This window comes from Maniola hyperantus, chromosome 22 (assembly GCF_902806685.2).
Source record: "Maniola hyperantus chromosome 22, iAphHyp1.2, whole genome shotgun sequence".
In the NCBI taxonomy this organism is placed as follows: Eukaryota; Metazoa; Arthropoda; class Insecta; order Lepidoptera; family Nymphalidae; genus Maniola; species Maniola hyperantus.
Genome location: NC_048557.2, coordinates 1698692 through 1718988, shown reverse-complemented (window position 1 = coordinate 1718988; position 20297 = coordinate 1698692). Strand labels below are relative to the sequence as shown.

At 37.7% G+C, this 20297-nt stretch overlaps 2 protein-coding genes across 20 annotated transcripts in view; both read left to right on the top strand.

Annotated features, from left to right (window-relative positions):
• Positions 1 to 20297, top strand: part of rg (A kinase anchor protein rugose) — a 530630-nt gene that overhangs the window by 150762 nt on the left and 359571 nt on the right. The window lies entirely within an intron of this gene.
• On the top strand, positions 8000 to 13209 carry LOC117992666 (uncharacterized). The gene is made up of 3 exons (XM_069506075.1): positions 8000 to 8465; positions 8894 to 9773; positions 11585 to 13209. The coding sequence occupies exons 1-2, from the start codon at positions 8060 to 8062 to the stop codon at positions 9757 to 9759; spliced, it is 1272 nt and encodes a 423-aa protein (XP_069362176.1). The 5' UTR covers positions 8000 to 8059; the 3' UTR covers positions 9760 to 9773; positions 11585 to 13209.

Sequence of the window (20297 nt, the reverse complement as noted above, 5' to 3'; positions counted from 1 at the left end):
TAAAGTATAAAATGAACTAAATATAAAAGTTTTTTATTTTAGAAAAACGGGTACTTCGTTGGATTTCAAATTAATTTATTTATAAAAAACTGCGGTAGTGGCGTAGCTAACTTTTATTCAGTTTTCCGGTCCAGTAAACCAGGGAAATTCTCTTACGACAACGAGTGTTTTTTCTGTGTGGAAATTGGAAAAGTTTTATCATCGAGGGGGTGGTGCAGGGGCTGGGAGAGGGGTTCATCGCGATCTTCCGCGACGCTGTTGTTAATAAAATGTAGGTTGCCAATGAATTGCGTATCGGAATGACTTCCGTCAAACCTCTTTTTGCTCACATAGTTACAACTGTTGACTCGATTTGCACGTTTTACCACAGAATATATAATAGTACTACGTAATTACTTTAAGTATTAGACATGTACCTACCTGTTGTAGTCAAAAGTTAAAATTCCACAGTTTTTAATTTGCCTAGTTAATCATCAGTCATGGAATAGTCATGTTCATGTACATTTACATTAATTGATGGTGGGTGCTTAAAGCTTAGTATGCACTTGTAAAGCGTTTTTCGGAAACTTGCTGTGGCGATCGGACAAGGGGAAAGTCGGACGATGTTTGCTTTTACACAAAACGCGTGTACGAAATGTGATTGAGTTCGCTCACTTCACTCTGTGACTCTACGAGTCCACTGCTGCAGGGAATCAAGTTAAGTACGTGCAACTGTAATGTGGGCTAAGACTAACGCACACCGGCAGGGTGGAGTCGATCCTAGGCGCGGTGTTGTCCTCGTATAACTAGGTACTAAGCCTAACTAGTGGTTAGGACATCGTCGGAGTACGATGCCGGGAATATGTACCTACCTCTAATTTTTTTTTTGGAGTCATGTGCATAAACTGTGAACCTCCTTTAATTATAAATTATTATATTTAAAGGAGGTCACCCGGTATTTCATACGGGAACTTATTGATATCTTTACAAAAATCTGCATTTAAAGTATATTATGTTTCAATATCGGCAATTTACTGACCTTCTTTAAGATTATATAATGATGATAGTATAAAACTTAAGGGGTTATTATTACTACAAGTATATCGGTCGTTTCTCGATCGGTACGGAGTGCCGCAAATATAATATAGTCTCGCAACCGTAACGATATTGCCGAGCCGGGGCAGCTGCAATGCGGACACTTGCATTGGATCTAGGCGAATTTTTGTTCTACATTTTCCAATACTCTTCATTATTATACTGGGGGCGGCGGGGAAAATATTCCTATTTTAGGATTGCCTTATAGCAAAGTTAGAAAACTTTGAAATTGTACGGAAATTTTGTGCAAAAGTTACGATGATTAAATACTGATTTTGAACGCTGCTTAGAGACTTTAAGTCTGAAAAACAATACGTGTTGCAAACAAAGCAGAGCGAAGCGGTGATGTGTCTAACGTTACTTTTAGAAGTTGTAATATATGGATGGGGCAGTATAATAAACAAGTCCACACTGAAACTATCGTCGCCGTCCCACGCTGCAGTACAGTGGTTCATTAAGTTCTCTATATCACTAATCGTACACATGTACTCGCGCGTTTAATGTGACGGCCTGCTGTGCCGGCGTGCGTTGTTGTTTTCAGGCTCAAATAACTCAAAGCCAAAAAAATAATTAATAAGAGGTCGTCATGAAACGCTAGGTATATAAGACACAATGTATGACGCGCTTTACATCTTCAAGGTATTCTGCAATCTCGTGAAGACATTCTTGAGTATATTTAAATAATGAAATAATCTGTTCTATGCTTGGTTAACGACTTGAAATGACAAACATTTTCACTGAGTACAATTTTGCGAGTTGAATTTTGTAACCACCACGCCACAAATCTGAGCGGAAATTCCGCTTCGGTTTTGCTACCGGGGTAAAGGTGGTGACAGTGGCACTAAGTAAAAGTTGCCGAAATTCAGGAGAATTAATAAAGTTCATGTTTGAAGTGAAGATTTTTAATGGGCGTTTTTGCGGTAAGAACCTTACCTAACTCGCAAAAAATGATTCGAACGAACCCGGCCATTCAACGCACCTCCACCACCACCACAAAACATCTATGGACTCCTAATAGCCGGACACCCGCGATCATCAAGCTTGGGCAGTTGCTTAGCATAAAATTCGGCCCACGCCCGTTTGGTACCCTAATTTTGCACATTCTCTTGATTATGTCACTTTTGAGTCCAGCAATCACAACAAAACACTCCCTTGTCCTCCGCCAACATATTACGATTTTGTTTCAGGTTGAAGTCTCTATAGTCAAACTATATGAATGAGAATGAAATGATTCTTTTCAATCATTTCATTAAGAGCATTTAATTAAGACTTTAGAGCACTCACCGCTCCGGGTTCCTGATTAAAAAGATAAATAAACGTAACGCATTTATTTCGCAATCTTCAAATTAATAAGACCGCGGGTTTACAGCGCTGGATTTTTTTAATTTCCCCTCCGCCTCCGAGTGAGGGCTACAACGGCTTTATTACTGTTTGGACATTGCTCCCGCGGGTCATAAAAAGCTGCCTCCCGCGGGATTAATACTGAAATTTCTAAACCAAATGTTGCACAATTTAATGTGGCTTTTTGATCCGACTACGAGAGGATACCTACCTGTAAAGTTTTACAGTTGTGTTTTGCAGGTAAAAATTAAAATGTTTAGAAATCTCTTTTCATAATAGGTATAAAAAATTTTGTTCAAGAAATTCGAGAGCATTTCAGGAGCGTCGAATTTGAAGAGTTCCCTTACCAAAACAAAAAAAGTAGGTTGGATTTCGCTTGGCGCACTGCACAAGCGGTCTGCACTGCGGCACTGTTACGTGATGCTGCTGCCCTGGTAGCCGTTTGGTAGCTAACCACAATTTTAAACGGTCGAATTTGGTAACTTACAACGTGCACCTTGGTTAACTTTAAACTTTATATCTACTTTTTCTTATAACATAAACTATTGTTACTAATACACTCGGATGCGGATGCGAATGTCTGAATTAATGCGAATGTTCGACATTTTCGGATGCGGATGCGAATATCCGTAACACCCCTGCGATAAAGAGTAGGGACATAATACAATCCTGTACAAATAATTTTAAAATACTCTGGTCAAATAACGACAGCGTGGAAGATGTTAGTAATTAGAGAAATCAATGTTGACAAACATCTGAAAATCATTTAAAAAAGTTTAACAATCAGACCGATAGAATTTAGGAAAAGCTGTGAATCCTCAAAATATGATTTATTTTTAGCTGTTGATTTGTTGAGTACCGAATGAAATAAAATTCATTGGTTTTGCAAGCCTTTCCAATTTTGAGCAATTTGTTTTGTTTATCAAACGGAATAAAATTTTAGATATAACTTTTATTTTTAACCTCTAGTGTAAAAAGAGGAGTTTTGTAAGTTTTACCTCTGTGGACTGTGTGTCATCATAATTCATAGCTCTTAAACCATGAAGTGATAAGTGAAGAGATATAGATTACTTTGTATAAGTCATAAATGAATCGATTTTAATGAATACTTAACACATAATTATCGCTGTTTTCTCTCTTTTCAGGTAAGTTAAGTCCTTCCTTCTACCCCAAAAAGATACGACTCCAAAAATATGCAGTACAACAACTAGGTTTGCATACAATAGAACAGTTTTGTTGGCATTTTTGCAAGGGTGCTCGCACCCATTGACAGAGCCCAGAGGCGGAAGTATCTATAGCATGCTTATAACCGCTCTAATATGATTACGTCTAGATGCCACTTCACACTCCCCGTTTGGGTTTGCCCACATGATTTCTGTAACGAAATATCTTCATAATTTTTTTAAATAAATCACTTTTTTAAATCTGCCTGGCTGTCCAGCGCAGTATTCTGTCACAATTTTACGCGTGCAAGATTTGTACAGTAATACGATAAGGCTGGCTTTTAGTTTTACTGTAATATTTTTCAATTAAGTTCATCTTCAAATTGATATTTGGTAATAATGATAGTAAATCATGTTATCTATTTATAGCAGACGAACTTCATTACCTATTTTGATTATCTCTTCGGTAATTACTGTTAGACATGTTCCCTCGCAGACGACGATATGTTTTGAAGTCAATTAATTCTCGGTAATAATGTACGGAGAGATAAATCTTATTGAAAACTAGCTTAAGCCCGCGACTTCGTCCGCGTGGACTACACAAATTTCAACCCCTTATTTTACCCCCTTTAGAATTGAATTGTCAAAAATCATATCTTAGTGGATGTCTACGTCATAAAAGCTATCTGCATGCCAAATTTCAGATCCATCCGTCCAGTAGTTTAAGCTGTGCGTTGTTAGGTCAGTCAGTAAGTAAGTCAGTCAGTCACCTTTTCTTTTATATATTTAGATTAGTATAACGTAACAATACGTTATTAGAAATTAGATCTCTAACGGATACTGCCTATACTTATTTTATTTGGATTTCGTCGTACCTTTTAGCATTTGGATTAATTCCAAATTGACTAGACTTCTTGACTTATTTTTTCTAGAATCCTTGACTGCTGCAGCAAATGTGGATTTTAGCCAACAGTGAGAGAGTCAGCTAATCAGAGTTTATTGCGATCGTCATGATGTAGGCTCGTCGAGCCGAGCCGAATTGAATCGTAATAATTCGCCACCTAGATACATACTACAATGGAACTGCGTCGATCAGCGAGGCGCTGCAGTGCGCCGAATCGTATTGTTTGTCATACTTTCAATGAACGCGTTTCGGTTCGACTCCAAGCTTTAAACTTTGAGAGTACTTTTACTGTCGGTAGCTATTACAATAGGCTCTTATTTTATGCCTACTAACTGTGAAAATTTGAGAGGATTGAAGTTTTTAATAAACCTCTTCGAGGTAGACTCGAGAGACATTATTACCGGGCGCCGAAAAAGAAAGTAATTTTACGCCGGCAGTGTACCAAAAATGACAAATACCTTTTCTTAATTGTCCTCGGTAATTACAATCTCTTTCAGGGGTAATGAATGAAGACGCCGCAACAAAGCCGATAACGGACATTGAGGCCGCGTCAAACAATGAACGCCGGGAATTTTTGATAGGAATGCCGAAAAGACGAATTTCTCATTATGTTTTTGTGTCTGACAGTTTTACTTGACCGATTCTATTTATCTTACTCATTAACCTTGCGAAAATGAATTCAGCGTCTAATACCTACACTAAAATAAAAGGCATATGGAATCCGAATTTAGCTATTTAATTTTGGCAAAGATTTGCCATTCTACTTTTTCCCTGAAGAAAGAGTTCAATGGCTTCTCGTTTTCGCTACGAAACTACCAGGATTGTATAGATATCGAACAGCTAAGTTCGCATTTTTGCAAGGGCGCACACCCCATGCTGTCGCCAGGGACGCCTGGGGGCGCGGTGCATCGAAGTGTACCGTAATGCCCCGTGATTTAATCGTTTTCATCTTCCCGCTTCAGCGCTCTTGGTATTAAGTTAATTTTTATTACGAGTCCAATATCCCTCTCACATATTTTTATTTACTATCCGAATGTGATGTTAAAATTAGTTTTTTTTTAAAATTTAGTTTTCCTCTTAAAATAATGTCTCTGTGCTTAAAACTATTTTACTGACGTTGATTTTTAGACAAATCTCTTATTTAATTATATTTTTGTTGTTAATAGAGATATGCATTAGATTTTATAATTTTTATGATAAGTATTTATACCTACACTTTAAGGAAGGAAGAAGGAATGCAGTGTAATATGGGCCTTTGAAATTAGTTTCAATAACTGCAGTGTCGCTACTAGACGGCATTAACAGTCGCTTCAGTACTGAGTAAACATACAATATATCACCGCAATTTTTGATATGTATTTAAAGTTATTTAGAAACAGATTTTTTTAAAGTCAATTCGGTCTGATTACAGGCTCTGCGCTATATGGTTGTTTTTCCGAATAACCAAAGAAAGGAAGATTAAACATTTATTATTAAATCCAACGATTCACAAGACTTTTTGCTCGTATCTTTTGTTACCTGGCATCTCAATGGCTTCAAAAGAATGAACGTAAATTTTTCATCCCCTTGTGGCGTCCTGATGTGAAAGCATACATTTATTCGGACATTTATCTTGCTTTTGGGACTTGCGTAGGAATGCCCGTGTTTAATACCAAAGAGGGATATAAGACAAACTGGGAGAAGCCTTCTAAGCCGCTCCTTTGGGGAAATGTCATCGTGAATTACGTAATTACCTGCCAGAAGTCCTCATGGAATCAGTAAGAACATTAATAAAAGGTTTATGTTTATTGACGTCAATTTCGCTTTTGACATAGGGCCTCACATGGAGTTATCGACTGGTTTATTGAAAGTTGGTCTGAATTTGTTACATATTAAGTTTTAACTATTCGAAGCACCTAACATAACAAAAATGTACATGTAATAAAATAATTTGAATTTTTAGAAATCATCTTTAAGAAGAGTTAAATAGCAACAGCATTACTGTTGCTATTTGACTTACCAAATAAACATAAAAATATACTCAAAAGAAAAATCTTTTCCACCTTTTAAAAAACCCTGCAGTCTAACGGTTTATGACTTAATCGGCGATATTAAGACCATTCCGCTCGTTCGTTAATTCATTCATTACATTTAAAACGAGAGCGCTATTACTGGGCGTAATAAAAAAATCTGTTTTAACATTTTCGGAGAAATCTCGGCGAAAATTCGAGATTGAACGAGGCGATAGCGTAATAAGGACGGAGAACGATGGAATCTCAACATTAAAACTATGAGAAAGAGAGGGGTTTTATTACGATTAGTTTTAAAACGATGGTTGAGAAACGTGCACTGATTAGATGCTCTTAGAGCTTTTTGAAGTCAATGACTGTTATATAAATAAATAGTCGGGGGGGGGGGGGGGGGGGGGGGCCGGCGCGGTGTGCTGGGGTCCTAGCTGCATTAGGACGGGCGGTGATCTGAACATAGCTCGGACAGCATAGGAATCACTTGTAGGGCGATGTTCTTCAGAAGAGCTATGTCGAGTATATCCGGTCCGTCTGTTGGATTGTCGGTCGTTGGATAGCGTATCCGTGTGTCAGGGGCTATGACTATTAAGTTAAGATCGGGGCGATGGGTCAGTCTTTCGAGTCCTATTGTGTTTGGGGACGGAGAACGATGGATCTTAATATTAAAAGTATGTAGTACGATGGTTGTTCGCGAGTTTGTGGGGCGTCTCCCCGCCTCATACCCCGATTGCCATCTCGACCTGCCGCGTACTATAGATTTATATACTGCTAGGTTAATAGATACATATTACTGCAATGATTCATTTATTATGAGCCACTATTGAGCAAGCTTTGACCTAATTAATCATTATTAATATTACTTCAGGTTTACTTTTACTAACTTATAGAAGGCCTTGGAAGTGCCTATGTCTACTTAAAGTTTTTATGAAGAAAATGCCAATGAATGCCTGAGGATTCCCCATAATGTTTTCAAAGGAATATGAAGTCTGCCAATCCGCACTGGCCCAGTGTGGCGGACTAATGCCTAAACCTAAAGAGCAACCTCCGAGTTACTTGCTGGTTCTTCTCGATATGAAGGGCATTGATGGATGCATTTGACGTTCAAAAGACTAGTTCACTTTACACTAGATTGGCTATTGAAAACAAGAAAGAAAGAAAGAAAGAAAACGTTTATTTTTTAAAGCTGTACCACACATTACCAGTTAGATCTGGTTAGGTTATCCCAGCGCCTCTAATACTTGAGAAGTAAAGTCAAAAGACCTCAAGTTCCTTTTTTCCTTTTGAGGTACTGAACCATAAAAAGATCACTTCTTAAAATCATTATTAACCCTCTTGAGCAGCGCATATTAGCACAACGGGTGGGGTTTGAACTGATGATCTTTCAGATTTCAGTCAGCTCCTTGACCTTTGAGCTATGAGTACCTATAATGACGCCGCTTTAATTAAATAATCGTTTTGAGAATTGTGATTAAGAACATAAATTATACGTCTGCGTATAATATAATATAATTATACTTCGCACCTCTACCGAAGACGATTACTCTAGTTTACTTGCAGCAGCTCACGAGTTGATGCTGTCTCAGTCACACTCTTTAGAGACCTATTCCTATAAAAAAAGCAAAATATCCCTTCTCCGCTCCCACCGCCGCCGCCGGCGGGCAGCGGCGGCGGTGCGCAACTCATTACACGTTTTTGTGTTGTCGAAGTCACACGCGCGTTTTAAGTTTATAGTTTATATTTTTTTTTTTTCTTTTTTTGAATCTACGATGGGCAAAAGGAAAAGATCAAAGTCTAGGGATGAGAAGCATCTGCGCAAGAAAATAGAGAGATTGAAAGAAAAGTTAAATAAGCGTCGGCGATTAGATTCATCGTCGTCGTCTTCGTCAGCTTCTCAGCCTTTAGAGGAGAATCTCAAAACTCCACCTGTGGATAGCATAGTAATGGCCGACAGTGAAGTACTATCACCGATGCATTCAGGTTAGTAAAGTGCTATGTGTTTGTTAAAATATGAAAGGTACCCACAATATTTTAATGGTTTTTTTTTTTTTTTTTTTTTTTTTTTTTTTTACATACTACTTATTAAGGTTACTACTTTAACCAAATAATAAAATGGTATAATTTACGTTTTACATAAGTAGGTGAATTATCATGGTTTATTAACGTATTGTAATACCTAAATTGTAATTATGTACGGATCGTCGTTGGACACTAACCTCCTACAATACCGACATCCTATACGGATTGTCGTTCTTTGTTATATCGGGTACTGACATCCTATACGGATTGTCTTTTTCTTTTTTAGTGCCAACCCCACGTAAATCGTGAAGGGAAAATATTTGTCAACCTATATGGTTTGTCAAAGAAAATGTTCATCTACCTACAAAAGATATTATTATACTTTCCAGATGAGGTCACTGCCACTGATGTGGCATATACCCAGGATGATCAAATAGATAAAAGTATAGAAACGGAATTAGATATTCCTCTGAATCCTGAATTACTACAAGTTTTAGGAGAAGACCCGACCAATGTGAATAAATACGGGGATAACTTGCACAAAGATATAATACCTAGGTGGAACCACATATTGATAAAGGGCCTTGACAAGGAAGTTAGATCAGAATTATGTAAACAGTACCTACCCCCCCAAAACTGTGGGAATATAAGAGCACCTAAGCTTAATCCATTAATCCAGCATTTCCTGAGTGATGTTAATAAGAAGAAAGAAGTGTTTAGTGAAAACAAACAGAATCAACTGTCTAGCTGTCTCGCAGCTTTGGGTCAAGCTTTAAATAAGATACTATCTTCTAAAGAAACACAAATACCACTAGATATAGTCAAGTCGCTCAGCGATGCAGGTCGACTTTTATGTGATTTCCATTATAGAGAAACGCAGTCTAGACGTTACGCGATTATTAATGTGGTCAACAAGGACCTACGACATACGCTGAAAAACACGAATATTGACGAGTTTTTATTTGGAGCTGATCTAGCCGACCAATTAAAGTTCCACAAGGAAATAACGAAGGCTGCTTTAGATTTAAGAAATCCTCGGCCTCCATACAAGCCGCAAACAGCCACATCAACTCCGAGGGGGACTTTAAACTACCGGGGGGCACTGGGGCCAGCCTCGACCCCACGTGCTTACCCGTTGCAGAGACAACCAACAACGAGCTCGAGAACAGGGACATCGAGAGATCGAGATCATCGCCGCCACGAGTCGTCGAATGCGAGGAAGAACAGTGGGCGCGGTCGGACTACGAGGCGGTAGCTTCTACGTCCAAGGTACCTAACATACAAGTTTCAGGTAGATTGCGTTTTTTCTATGAGAAATGGAGTGACATATCTAATGACAATATTATACTATCTTGGATACTTGGGTATAAAATACCTTTTAAAGACAGACCGTTTCAAAAATACTTACCTAAGTCTTTACGGGCCAGTAAGTCTGAAATACTAGCAATTAATCAATGTGTTAAAGATATGTTAGACTCTGAGGTGATATCTAGTTGTCTTCCATGCAAAAATCAATTTATTTCTTCTATTTTTACCGTGCCAAAGCCAGATGGGAAACATCGATTCATACTGAATTTGAAACAATTGAATAAGTTTATTCAGACATACCATTTTAAGATGGAGGACCATCGTATGGTCTTAAAATTATTAGGAAAAAATTACTATATGGCTTCAATTGACTTAAAAGACGCTTATTTTTCTATTTCAATAAATCATAACGATAGAAAAATGTTAAGATTTGAGTGGAATTCGCAGATTTACGAATTCAATGTCCTTCCATTTGGTTTATGTACGGCTCCTTACGTCTTTACCAAGCTAATGAAACCTGTGATTCATTACTTGCGTTCTCTGGGCTATATATCTGTAAATTATTTGGATGATTTTTTATGTATAGGACGAACACGAGAGGAGTGTTTACAGAACGTTAACGTTACAAAACACCTTCTTAAATCATTGGGCTTTGTAATTAATATACAAAAAAGTCAAATGAATCCAACCACATATTGTAAATTTCTCGGGTTTAATTTTGATTCAGAAAATATGACAATTAATTTACCAATTGATAAAAAGTTACGAATTAAAGATGTAGCTGAAAAGTTTATTAAATTAAAGAAATGTACTATCAGACACTTCGCCGAATTTATTGGTCTTTTAACATCAGCATGCCCAGCCGTGCAATACGGTTGGGTTTACACTAAGCTATTTGAGAGGGAAAAATTTTTGGCGTTAAATTACTCCGATAATTATAATAAGAGAATGAAAGTCCCTGTAACTTTGATTCCCGATTTAGAATGGTGGATAAATAATATAATGAACTTTTTTTGTCCTATCCGTAAACAAGATTATAAAAAAGAGATTTTTACAGACGCTTGTTTGACTGGTTGGGGGGTAGTTTGTGGAGTAGAATCAGCTAAAGGTAATTGGAAAGAATCTGAGTTGTCTCTTCATATAAATGCCTTGGAATTGAAAGCAGCTTTCAACGGGTTAAAAATATTTGCTTCAGATTTGACACACTGCGAGGTGTTATTAAGAATAGATAACACCACTGCCATATGTTATATAAATCGTATGGGGGGCGTACAACACAAACATTTAAACGACATAGCACGTGACATGTGGCAGTGGTGTGAATATCGTAATTTATTTGTATATGCTTCATATGTTAAATCGGAGGATAATTTTGCTGATTATGATTCTCGTTCAATTAATGTAGACACCGAATGGGAGCTTGCTGATTATGCATTTGAAAAAATCAAAAACTATTTTGGCACACCTGAATTTGATTTATTTGCAACTGTACAAAACACTAAATGTCCTAGATTTTCGTCTTGGAAACGTGATCCTGATGCGGAGCTAATAGATGCATTTACTTTCAGTTGGAAGGACGTATTTTTTTATGCATTTCCTCCTTTCAGCTTGATACCCAAGGTATTACAAAAAATTTTATCCGACAGAGCCCAGGGAATTTTAGTGGTGCCTCTTTGGCCTTCTCAGGCTTGGTATCCTTTGTGGTCTCAATTGACAATATCTGAAAAGCTTTTTTTCCAACCAAGTAAGCATCTGTTATTCTCTCCTTTCAGGGACAGCCACCCGTTACATGCGACTCTTACCCTGGTGGCAGCGAGGTTATCAGGAGATCGCTGATCAGACGAGGAGTTCCATTGGGCTCCTTAGACATAGTGATAGCCTCAATTTCTGATAATACTCTCTCTCAATACAATTCGAGCTTAAAAGCTTGGTGGGGTTTTTGCCATGAAAATAAATTAAATTTTTATGAATCGTCACCATCTCATATTATAACATTTTTGACTCAAATGTTTAATTCAGGTTGCGGTTACAGTTCTCTTAATACATATCGTTCAGCATTATCAATAGTTTTAGACAAGAGAGTTACCTCAGACGATTGTATATATAGATTTTTAAAAGGTGTTTTTAGACTCCGGCCTCCTAGGCCGAAGTACGATTTCACGTGGAATCCTTCCATTGTATTAAATCACCTCGCTTTGCTTTTTCCAAACGATGATTTATCTTTAAGTAACTTAGCAATCAAGACGGTGACGTTAATTGCCTTAGCATCTGCGCAAAGAATGCAGACTCTTAGTTTAATCAAACTTAAAAATATTTCTTTTCATGGCAATGAAATTTTGATTAAAATAGCTGATCTTATAAAGACATCTAGACCTGGATCTTGCCAACCACTTTTACGTTTACCATATATACGAGAATCTCCTGAAATATGTCCGGCTCTAACTTTAAAAGCTTATATTGAGAAAACGAAAACCCTACGCAGTGAACAGTCAGCTGATGATCATCTGTTCATAGCTATCAGACGACCACACAAAAAAGTCGGATCACAAACATTGGGTCACTGGGTGAAAAAAGCCTTACATGCAAGTGGTATAGATGTAAGCATGTTCGGAGCACATAGTACTAGGCATGCATCGACATCAGCTGCTCACAGCGTAGGAGTTAATATAGAAGTGATTCGCAAAGCAGCGGGTTGGTCTGATTCGTCTAATGTATTTTTAAAATATTATAATAAAGAGGTAATAAGTTCTACTGGTCACTATGCGGAGGCAGTGTTTCATGCTTAAATTTTTATTTTTTTCCTTTTATGTTTTTATTAATACTTGAAACACTACCATTGATTATTACTAAATCATTTATTGATATTGATATTCCTATCAGGTAGTCAAGCGAATAATAAATGAAAATTAGTTTTAGTCCAATCAAGTGTACTTAATATTATTTTTCATAATTTGATTATAGAATTGATTAAAAAGATTTTTTTCTTCTAATCCAAAATTTTTATTTATTTTTTAAAGTAACTCTAAACATCTGCAAGTAAACTAGAGTAATCGTCTTCGGTAGAGGTGCGAAGTATAATTGGAAATTAAACGAACTTACCTTGTGCAGTTCGATTCCAATTATACGAGCACCGAAACCGAAGACGATTACTGCACTCCCACCCGACCCTTTTTTTTTTTTGACACCCTTAAAAATAAATTCAATTTTGGATTTATCTCTAAAATTAATGAGTTGCGCACCGCCGCCGCTGCCCGCCGGCGGCGGCGGTGGGAGCGGAGAAGGGATATTTTGCTTTTTTTATAGGAATAGGTCTCTAAAGAGTGTGACTGAGACAGCATCAACTCGTGAGCTGCTGCAAGTAAACTAGAGTAATCGTCTTCGGTTTCGGTGCTCGTATAATTGGAATCGAACTGCACAAGGTAAGTTCGTTTAATTTCCAATTAGGCGTGATAAAGAAACTTCGTCGCCATAACGCGCATCTGTTGTTCAGTGTCGAGCGGCGGTTGTTCCAAGTTATAATACATTAATTTGGAGTTATTAATTAACAAGGACTTGTTTCCCGAACTTGGGAATATTCAATGACCTCCGACTAAATATTACGGCCGCGTTAAGGTGCGTCTCCACGGATGTAGAGACGACGAACATGAACGAATGTTATTAGACAGGATGATAGGGTATAACGCACAGAAAAAGTGTTGCATTTTTTCGTAAGTATTATTTTGAACTAGATGATGCCCGTGTCGATTTAGATTTTTTTAACTCTTTGATTTTCCAGGATAAAAATTAGTCTATATTCTTCCCCAAAATGAACCAAACACTCTGCTATCTCTGTACTAAATTTCGTCATAAACAAAATTGGTTAAACGGATGCGCCGTGAAAAGCTAGCATACAGACAGACAGACACACTTTAGCATTTATACTTAATATTAATATGTATGTACCTAGTATGAAATGAAAAATTGAAAATAGTATAAAATTCGGGAGTCTACAAAATGTGACCTTTTATGATCAAAACGAAACCCAACACATTTTTTTTTTCATATTAAGTACCTAATCTCTTGCTACTTATTCCCGCCATTTCTGAAAATCTATTTCAGTTACATGTTGTCGACTTTTCTGTTTTTCTCCGGCCGAGTGGAAATGCACCCTTAGCCAGTTTCGGCGTTCGGCGGTAATATTGAATTATATTAGAGCTTATCGCGCGCCTACAGTTTACAAACTACATGATAGGGTGTTAAAGCTGTATAGGGCTGCCACCTATCTGCGGGTCTTAACTTTCAAATAATCCATAGTTCCATACTAATATTATAAATGCGAAAGTGTGTCTGTTTGTCTGTCTGTCTGCCTATGTCACTCTCCAGGTCTTTATCTATACCCATGCAAAAAATCACGTCAAACCATTGCACCGTTGCGACGTGATTGAAGGACAAACCAACAAACAAACACACTTTTGCATTTATAATAAGGGTACTGATAGTAAGGGTACTGATAGATAACCGAACCTTAATGTTAACACTTCGCAAAAGCGAACTCTTCAAAAAGCATCGATAAAAGCATATATCCCGACGAAGCATCCGAGTCCAATATTATATCACGTCCAATTTTGTCACAATTCACATGGAATAGCTCGCACAATGTGTCGCGAAGCGGCCGCCGGAGTTGCGAAGCCAGACATACTTCCTCCAAGTTGCCGAGCACGTACATGTACCTGCTTTTGATAAGTTACACGCCCAAAAGTACACTCTAGACATAGGCTTAACGCCTATTGGATACTATTGCCTAAACAATCTACTTTTCATTTGCCGAGTGTCTTATTTTTAGTAGCTTCATGCTTTGGCAGGATTGGCTAGTAAATAAATAAATAAAATAAAATGTTTTTATTTCGACCAACAAGGATCATATTGGTGTTAGTAATTACACGAAACTTAAACCTAATTGTTAGTAATTATTAATATTAGTGTTAGTAATTACACGAAACTTAAACCTATTTGTTAGTAAAAAACCTATAACTATTTAAATTAGGACAGGATCGATTTGCCTGCACGTGAATCATACAACAGTGATTCAAGTACTGGCAGTCGATCCTGTCAGAAAATACCTACAGGAGGCCGTTGGGGCTGGACCGGACTCTACGCAACAGGGATGTGCACCGCGCCCGCAAAGTAGCTAGTGTGTCTTTAATAAAGGTAAATCGCCTATTGAGTTATAGGTGGGCGTAGTCTTAACCAATAAAAGCAGTTATTAAACAGTTCATTTTACAGGGCGCAATGTGTCAAAAAGTTGATGGCAACTTGACTAACAACGTTCAGTTTTATGAATATGTGGAAGAATTACGATACCCCAGTCTCAGTTTGTATCATCATTGTATCATCGCCTAGCCTCAGTTTTTAGTATATTTCGGTACAATTCCATGCCGAGTAGAGACCATTTGAAGTATTCGTCATTATAAGAACTAATTAATTGAATAGCTTACGTTAGATTGAAAAGAAGGACACTGTAATATTATTTTAGACTAGATGATGCCCGCGACTTCGTCCGCGTGGATTCAGATTTTTAAAAATCCCATGGGAACTCTTTGATTTTCCGAGATAAAAAGTAGCCTATGTCCTTCCCCGGGATGCAAGACAGCCAGACAGACGGACAGACAGACAGACACACTTTCGCATTTATAATATTTGTATTGATTGATAAAATAACGTCATATATTTTAGCCCTATTGGTCTTACACTTTGGCAAAAGAAAATGTTACGTGTCATCTCGCCCTCAAGTAGAGTTGCTTCATGTAGGTACCTACTTCTAACAAGTATTATCCTTTAAAGAGTTTCCAAGCAACGAGTACGCGGGACACGTTCAATAGGAAACTGCACAATTGCTGAACTCTCGGTACAACTGAATAAACTCACTACTGCCATAAACGATAACCTTTAAGTTTTCCCAGAGTTTCTTATTATAAACGCGAAAGTATTTGTTTGTTGGTTTGTTCTTCAATCACATTGCAACGAAGTAACGGATCGACGTGATGTTTTGCATGGATATAGATAAAGACTTGGAGAGTAACATAGGCTACTTATTATCCCGGAAAGTCAAAGAGTTTCCGCGGGATTTTTACAAAACTTAATCCACCCGGACTAAGTCGCGGGTATCAGCTAGTGTTTGATAATAATAACCTTTTAGCTTGAATAGACTTGCGATTCGTGTTAAATAAAGAGACTAAAGGTGTTTAAAATCAGACATTCAAAATTGCATAAAACGACAGGTACTATTAATGTATTAATTGGAAACCTAAACTTGTAGAAATTACTTTTGCCTGAGTGGGTTTTAATATTTGTCTCATGTTTACAAATTTTCCTATCAATGAATATAATTTAGTATTTTGCCTTTATCTCAGGAAATTACCTGAATTCTAGAATACCAGATACCGAAGAGCTGCTTTGGTCTTCAGAATTCAGGTGCATTATCCATTATTATACACTAGCTTATGCTCGCGACTTCGTCCGCGTGGACTACACAAATTTCAAACCCCTATTTCACCCCCTTAGGAGTTGAATTTTCTAAAATCCTTTCTTAGCGGACGCCTACGTCATAATAGCTATCTGCATGCCAAATTTCAGACCGATCCGTCCAGTAGTTTGAGCTGTGCGTTGATAGATCAGTCAGTCAGTCACCTTTTCTTTTTATATATATATAAGATAAGATAAGATAAGATAAGATTCCTGTAGTCTTAAAACAAACCAGCCAAAGAAACGCTGAAAATCCTAAACAAGGAATATTCGATGGATATCAATTATGAGCAGAATATTCGTATTAACTGAAATCGGAGTTTACCTTAATGGGAATAATTTGGTCAAACATGTTTATCTTCTCATCTGTGTACAGTCTCAGAATCCTATGCTAATGAAATCATTGTTTTTGTTCGTCAGGCTTAGTCCTGACCCAGTGCCGTCCTAAGTAAACCGCCCTCAGGTAAACATTACGTTACAGTCAGCGCTTTGCGCCTCAGGATAATGTTGATATTTTAGGAGATTCCAAGATGACATACTCTTATGCTTTGAGATAATACAAAAGACTTGCCACCCCGCTCCCACGTGCTTTGTTTTGATGGAATTTGTGAAAATATTTTTTTAGTTGGAGTGTTTTTTTATAAGAAAACCCAATACGAATACAAAATATCCAGTTGATAGATCCAACAATTTGAGCTGCACGTTGATATGTCAGTAGGTCAGTCACTTACACCCACACACACACACACGCACATACACTTACACACACACGCACACACAAACACGCACATAGGCACACACATAACATGGACTTACACGCACATAATATTTTCTTTAGTTTGTTTTGTATTCACCGAGCTGGAGGCCCTTCCGAGACACTGTGACATTCTGTGTTTCGGAACACAGGTGCACAATAATGTTTTTGCAATAATTATAACTGATCTACCTCGACCAATGGCGACCTCGCACTGGAAGACGCAGCGTTGGAAGACCCCCCACTAGGTAGACGGACGACATCCGACGAGTCGCAGGGAGCCGCTGGATCCAGGCGGCGCAAGACCGTGGCGTGTGGAAATCCCTACAAGAGACCTATGTATGTCCAGCAGTGGACGTCTATTGGTTGATGATGATGATGATGATGATGAACTGATCTATGTCAATAATGTCTTCTTATGCTTACGTTGCATTTATTTTTGTGCCAAATAAATTTTATCTTATCTTATCTATCTGAATGGTAAAGTGGCTCTTTCTCAAGAAACTTAATTTCCACTGAACGGTTTTGTTTCACCCACACAACCTTTATAAATTACCTACTTGACGTACAGCACCTCTGCATTATTTTTAGGTCTTATTTTTAGGTCTTTTTAGGTAGATGCATCCTGCTTTCTAATACGATCAAATAATGATACTTAATCACATTTTTTTTAAACAAATGCTTACGTGTGTAGTCGCGGATTTCTGGGTTTTTAGGGTTCCGTACCTCAAAAGGAAAAACGGAACCCTTATAGGATCACTTTCTTGTCTGTCTGTCTGTCGGTCTGTCTGTCAAGAAACCTACAGGGTACTTCCCGCTAACCTAGAATCATGAAATTTGGCAGGTAGGTAGGTCTTATAACTGACATTAGGGGAAAAATCTGAAAACTGTGAATTTGTGGTTACATTACACAAACAAAAATTAATTGTGTTCATAAACTAATAATTAGGATTAGAAGTAAGATAACTATATCAAGTGAGGTATCATATGAAAGGGCTTCAACCTGTGCATTCCAAAACAGATTTTTATTTATTTTTATGCTTCATAGTTTTTGAGTTATCGTGCAAAATGTCGAAAAAAATACGACTGAAGTACGGGACCTTCGTTGGACGAGCCTGAGTCGCACTTGGCCGGTTTTTATAATATGACAGTAATTAACAGCAGGTAGTATTATTTAAATAATCAGTAGGTATAATGAGATTAAATTGGCTTTTAAATTATTAGGTAACCGGATTGACTCCAGCCGCGCCGCCTGGCAAGTCGAGACGTGCGAGGATAGAATAATGACAATTCATTACGCTCTGTTTATTCGACTGATTTCGCCTGGGACCTAAATACGTGCTGCCGAAACGTGAGGAAGCAATATGTCAAGTATGTTATGTAGGTATTAGTATAGTTCTGCCTCGTTGGTCTAGTGATTAGCATAGGTCTAGTCCTAGGTCCGATTTCTGGAACAGGTTAAAATAGATTTTTTTTTTTTTTCCTACCATAAAGCACCATTATAAAATGGCAGCTTTATTACTACTACCATCTAGCCTATGGGCTAATAAGTAATATTATTCTAGCTTAAACTTCTACTTATGATTAATTTTTAAATCTAATTTACATAAATATAATAGAATATATTTTTATTCAAGTAAACTTTTACAAATGCGTTTGAATCGTCAAATAATTTAACACTGGTTCGGAATGCCGTTCCTACTGAGAAGAACCAGCATGAAACTAGGCGGTTGCTCTTTTCAAGTGTACAATTTCCAATAATATTTATTTAAATTTATAATTATGTTAAAAATAGTGATTGGCTTTTCCTATCTAGAAATTCTCAGTAATAGCCTACAATTAGAGGGTTTTCGGTGTTTCGTCCCCTTGCCTCGAAAAGCACGTGAAGCCTTGGGTCTTGCGCCTAATCTTGTGAAACCTAGTTTAAACCAGATTAGTGCAGTTTGGTGCAACTTACAAAAGTTTGCAAGTTTTATTGCTAACGACTTATGCTGCCCTTCCACCAGACATGTGCGAGGTTGAAGGTAAGCCACGAAAGTATGTGTCTATTTCCACCAAAGTTAAGTATACATCACTTAGCTTTGGTAAAAATTGACACATAATTTCGGACAAATAACAGAGCGGGAGAGATTTGCTTAAAAGATACGCTTTGCGCGAGATAGCTGTGCGCAGTGCGATGTACGGCGTGAGCTAAAGTACAAATCCCTCGTTTCAACTCCTAGTATATGTAAAAACTTAGCTTCGTTGAGCCTCCACCAGAGTTAAGCTGAACTATGCTGTGAAAATAAGCGGTCTGATTGGTGGGGTTTTCACATACCCATAGCTTAGTGACGTAGCACATCTCTGGTGGAAAGGCAGCCTTAGCATTACATTCGTGTTTCCTATTGTACCACACTAAACTTTGCTGTAGCTTATGTGACAAACCGGTGGCTCAGCGCTAACTCAATCGTCACCAGCGATCGCGCTCAAGAGGGCAAATTTGAGAAAAATATTTCCCGCTACATTTTATTGAATTTGCCCTCACACCGGCACGGAGAGGTTTCCTTAAGAGGTCGGATCCGTTGCCCGGAGCGGGAATCGAATTTAGGTCCCCTGAGCTAGGTAAATTGATTTATATCGCCCTCCCGTCCTAGGGTTTGCACGGATTTCGTAAATTCAGCCTTCAGTAATTGGCGCATGGCAGATGCATATGTCGACGTGTGTGTGATAAAATGTGGTACAAATTTTCCTGCCTCGTGATTACGCATTTTTACCCGAGTTAAACGGTAATTAGGTTTTCTAGGCATTTCCTTTTACCTAATAAATTATATAGAATAGTTACTTAATTACAAATAGATTGGGGTGTAGATAAAGGTATCAGAATTCTATGAAAGTAGAAATTAATATAGTAAAGAATTCTTTAGTGAGTGTAAAGGAATAATTATTCTGTTGGATTCTTTCTTCTAAGAAGCGCTATATTCAATATTAGTTACTAACTATAAGAATTCTGTGATATGGGAGAATTCTGTGATATTGGAATTGTATGAAGAAGTTCGCGCGTAGGTTTTTCGTGAGTGCGTGTGGCTCCATTCAGTTCTTTATGTCACAGAATTCTACGGATAAAATTTCGCAGTGCGGGCTTACCTTATGTGAATGAAACCTAGTTTAGATTTAAATTCTAATATGTAAGTACGCTGTTTGATTACTATCAAATAAACAACAAATAAATAAAAAGACTTGAACCAACGAGG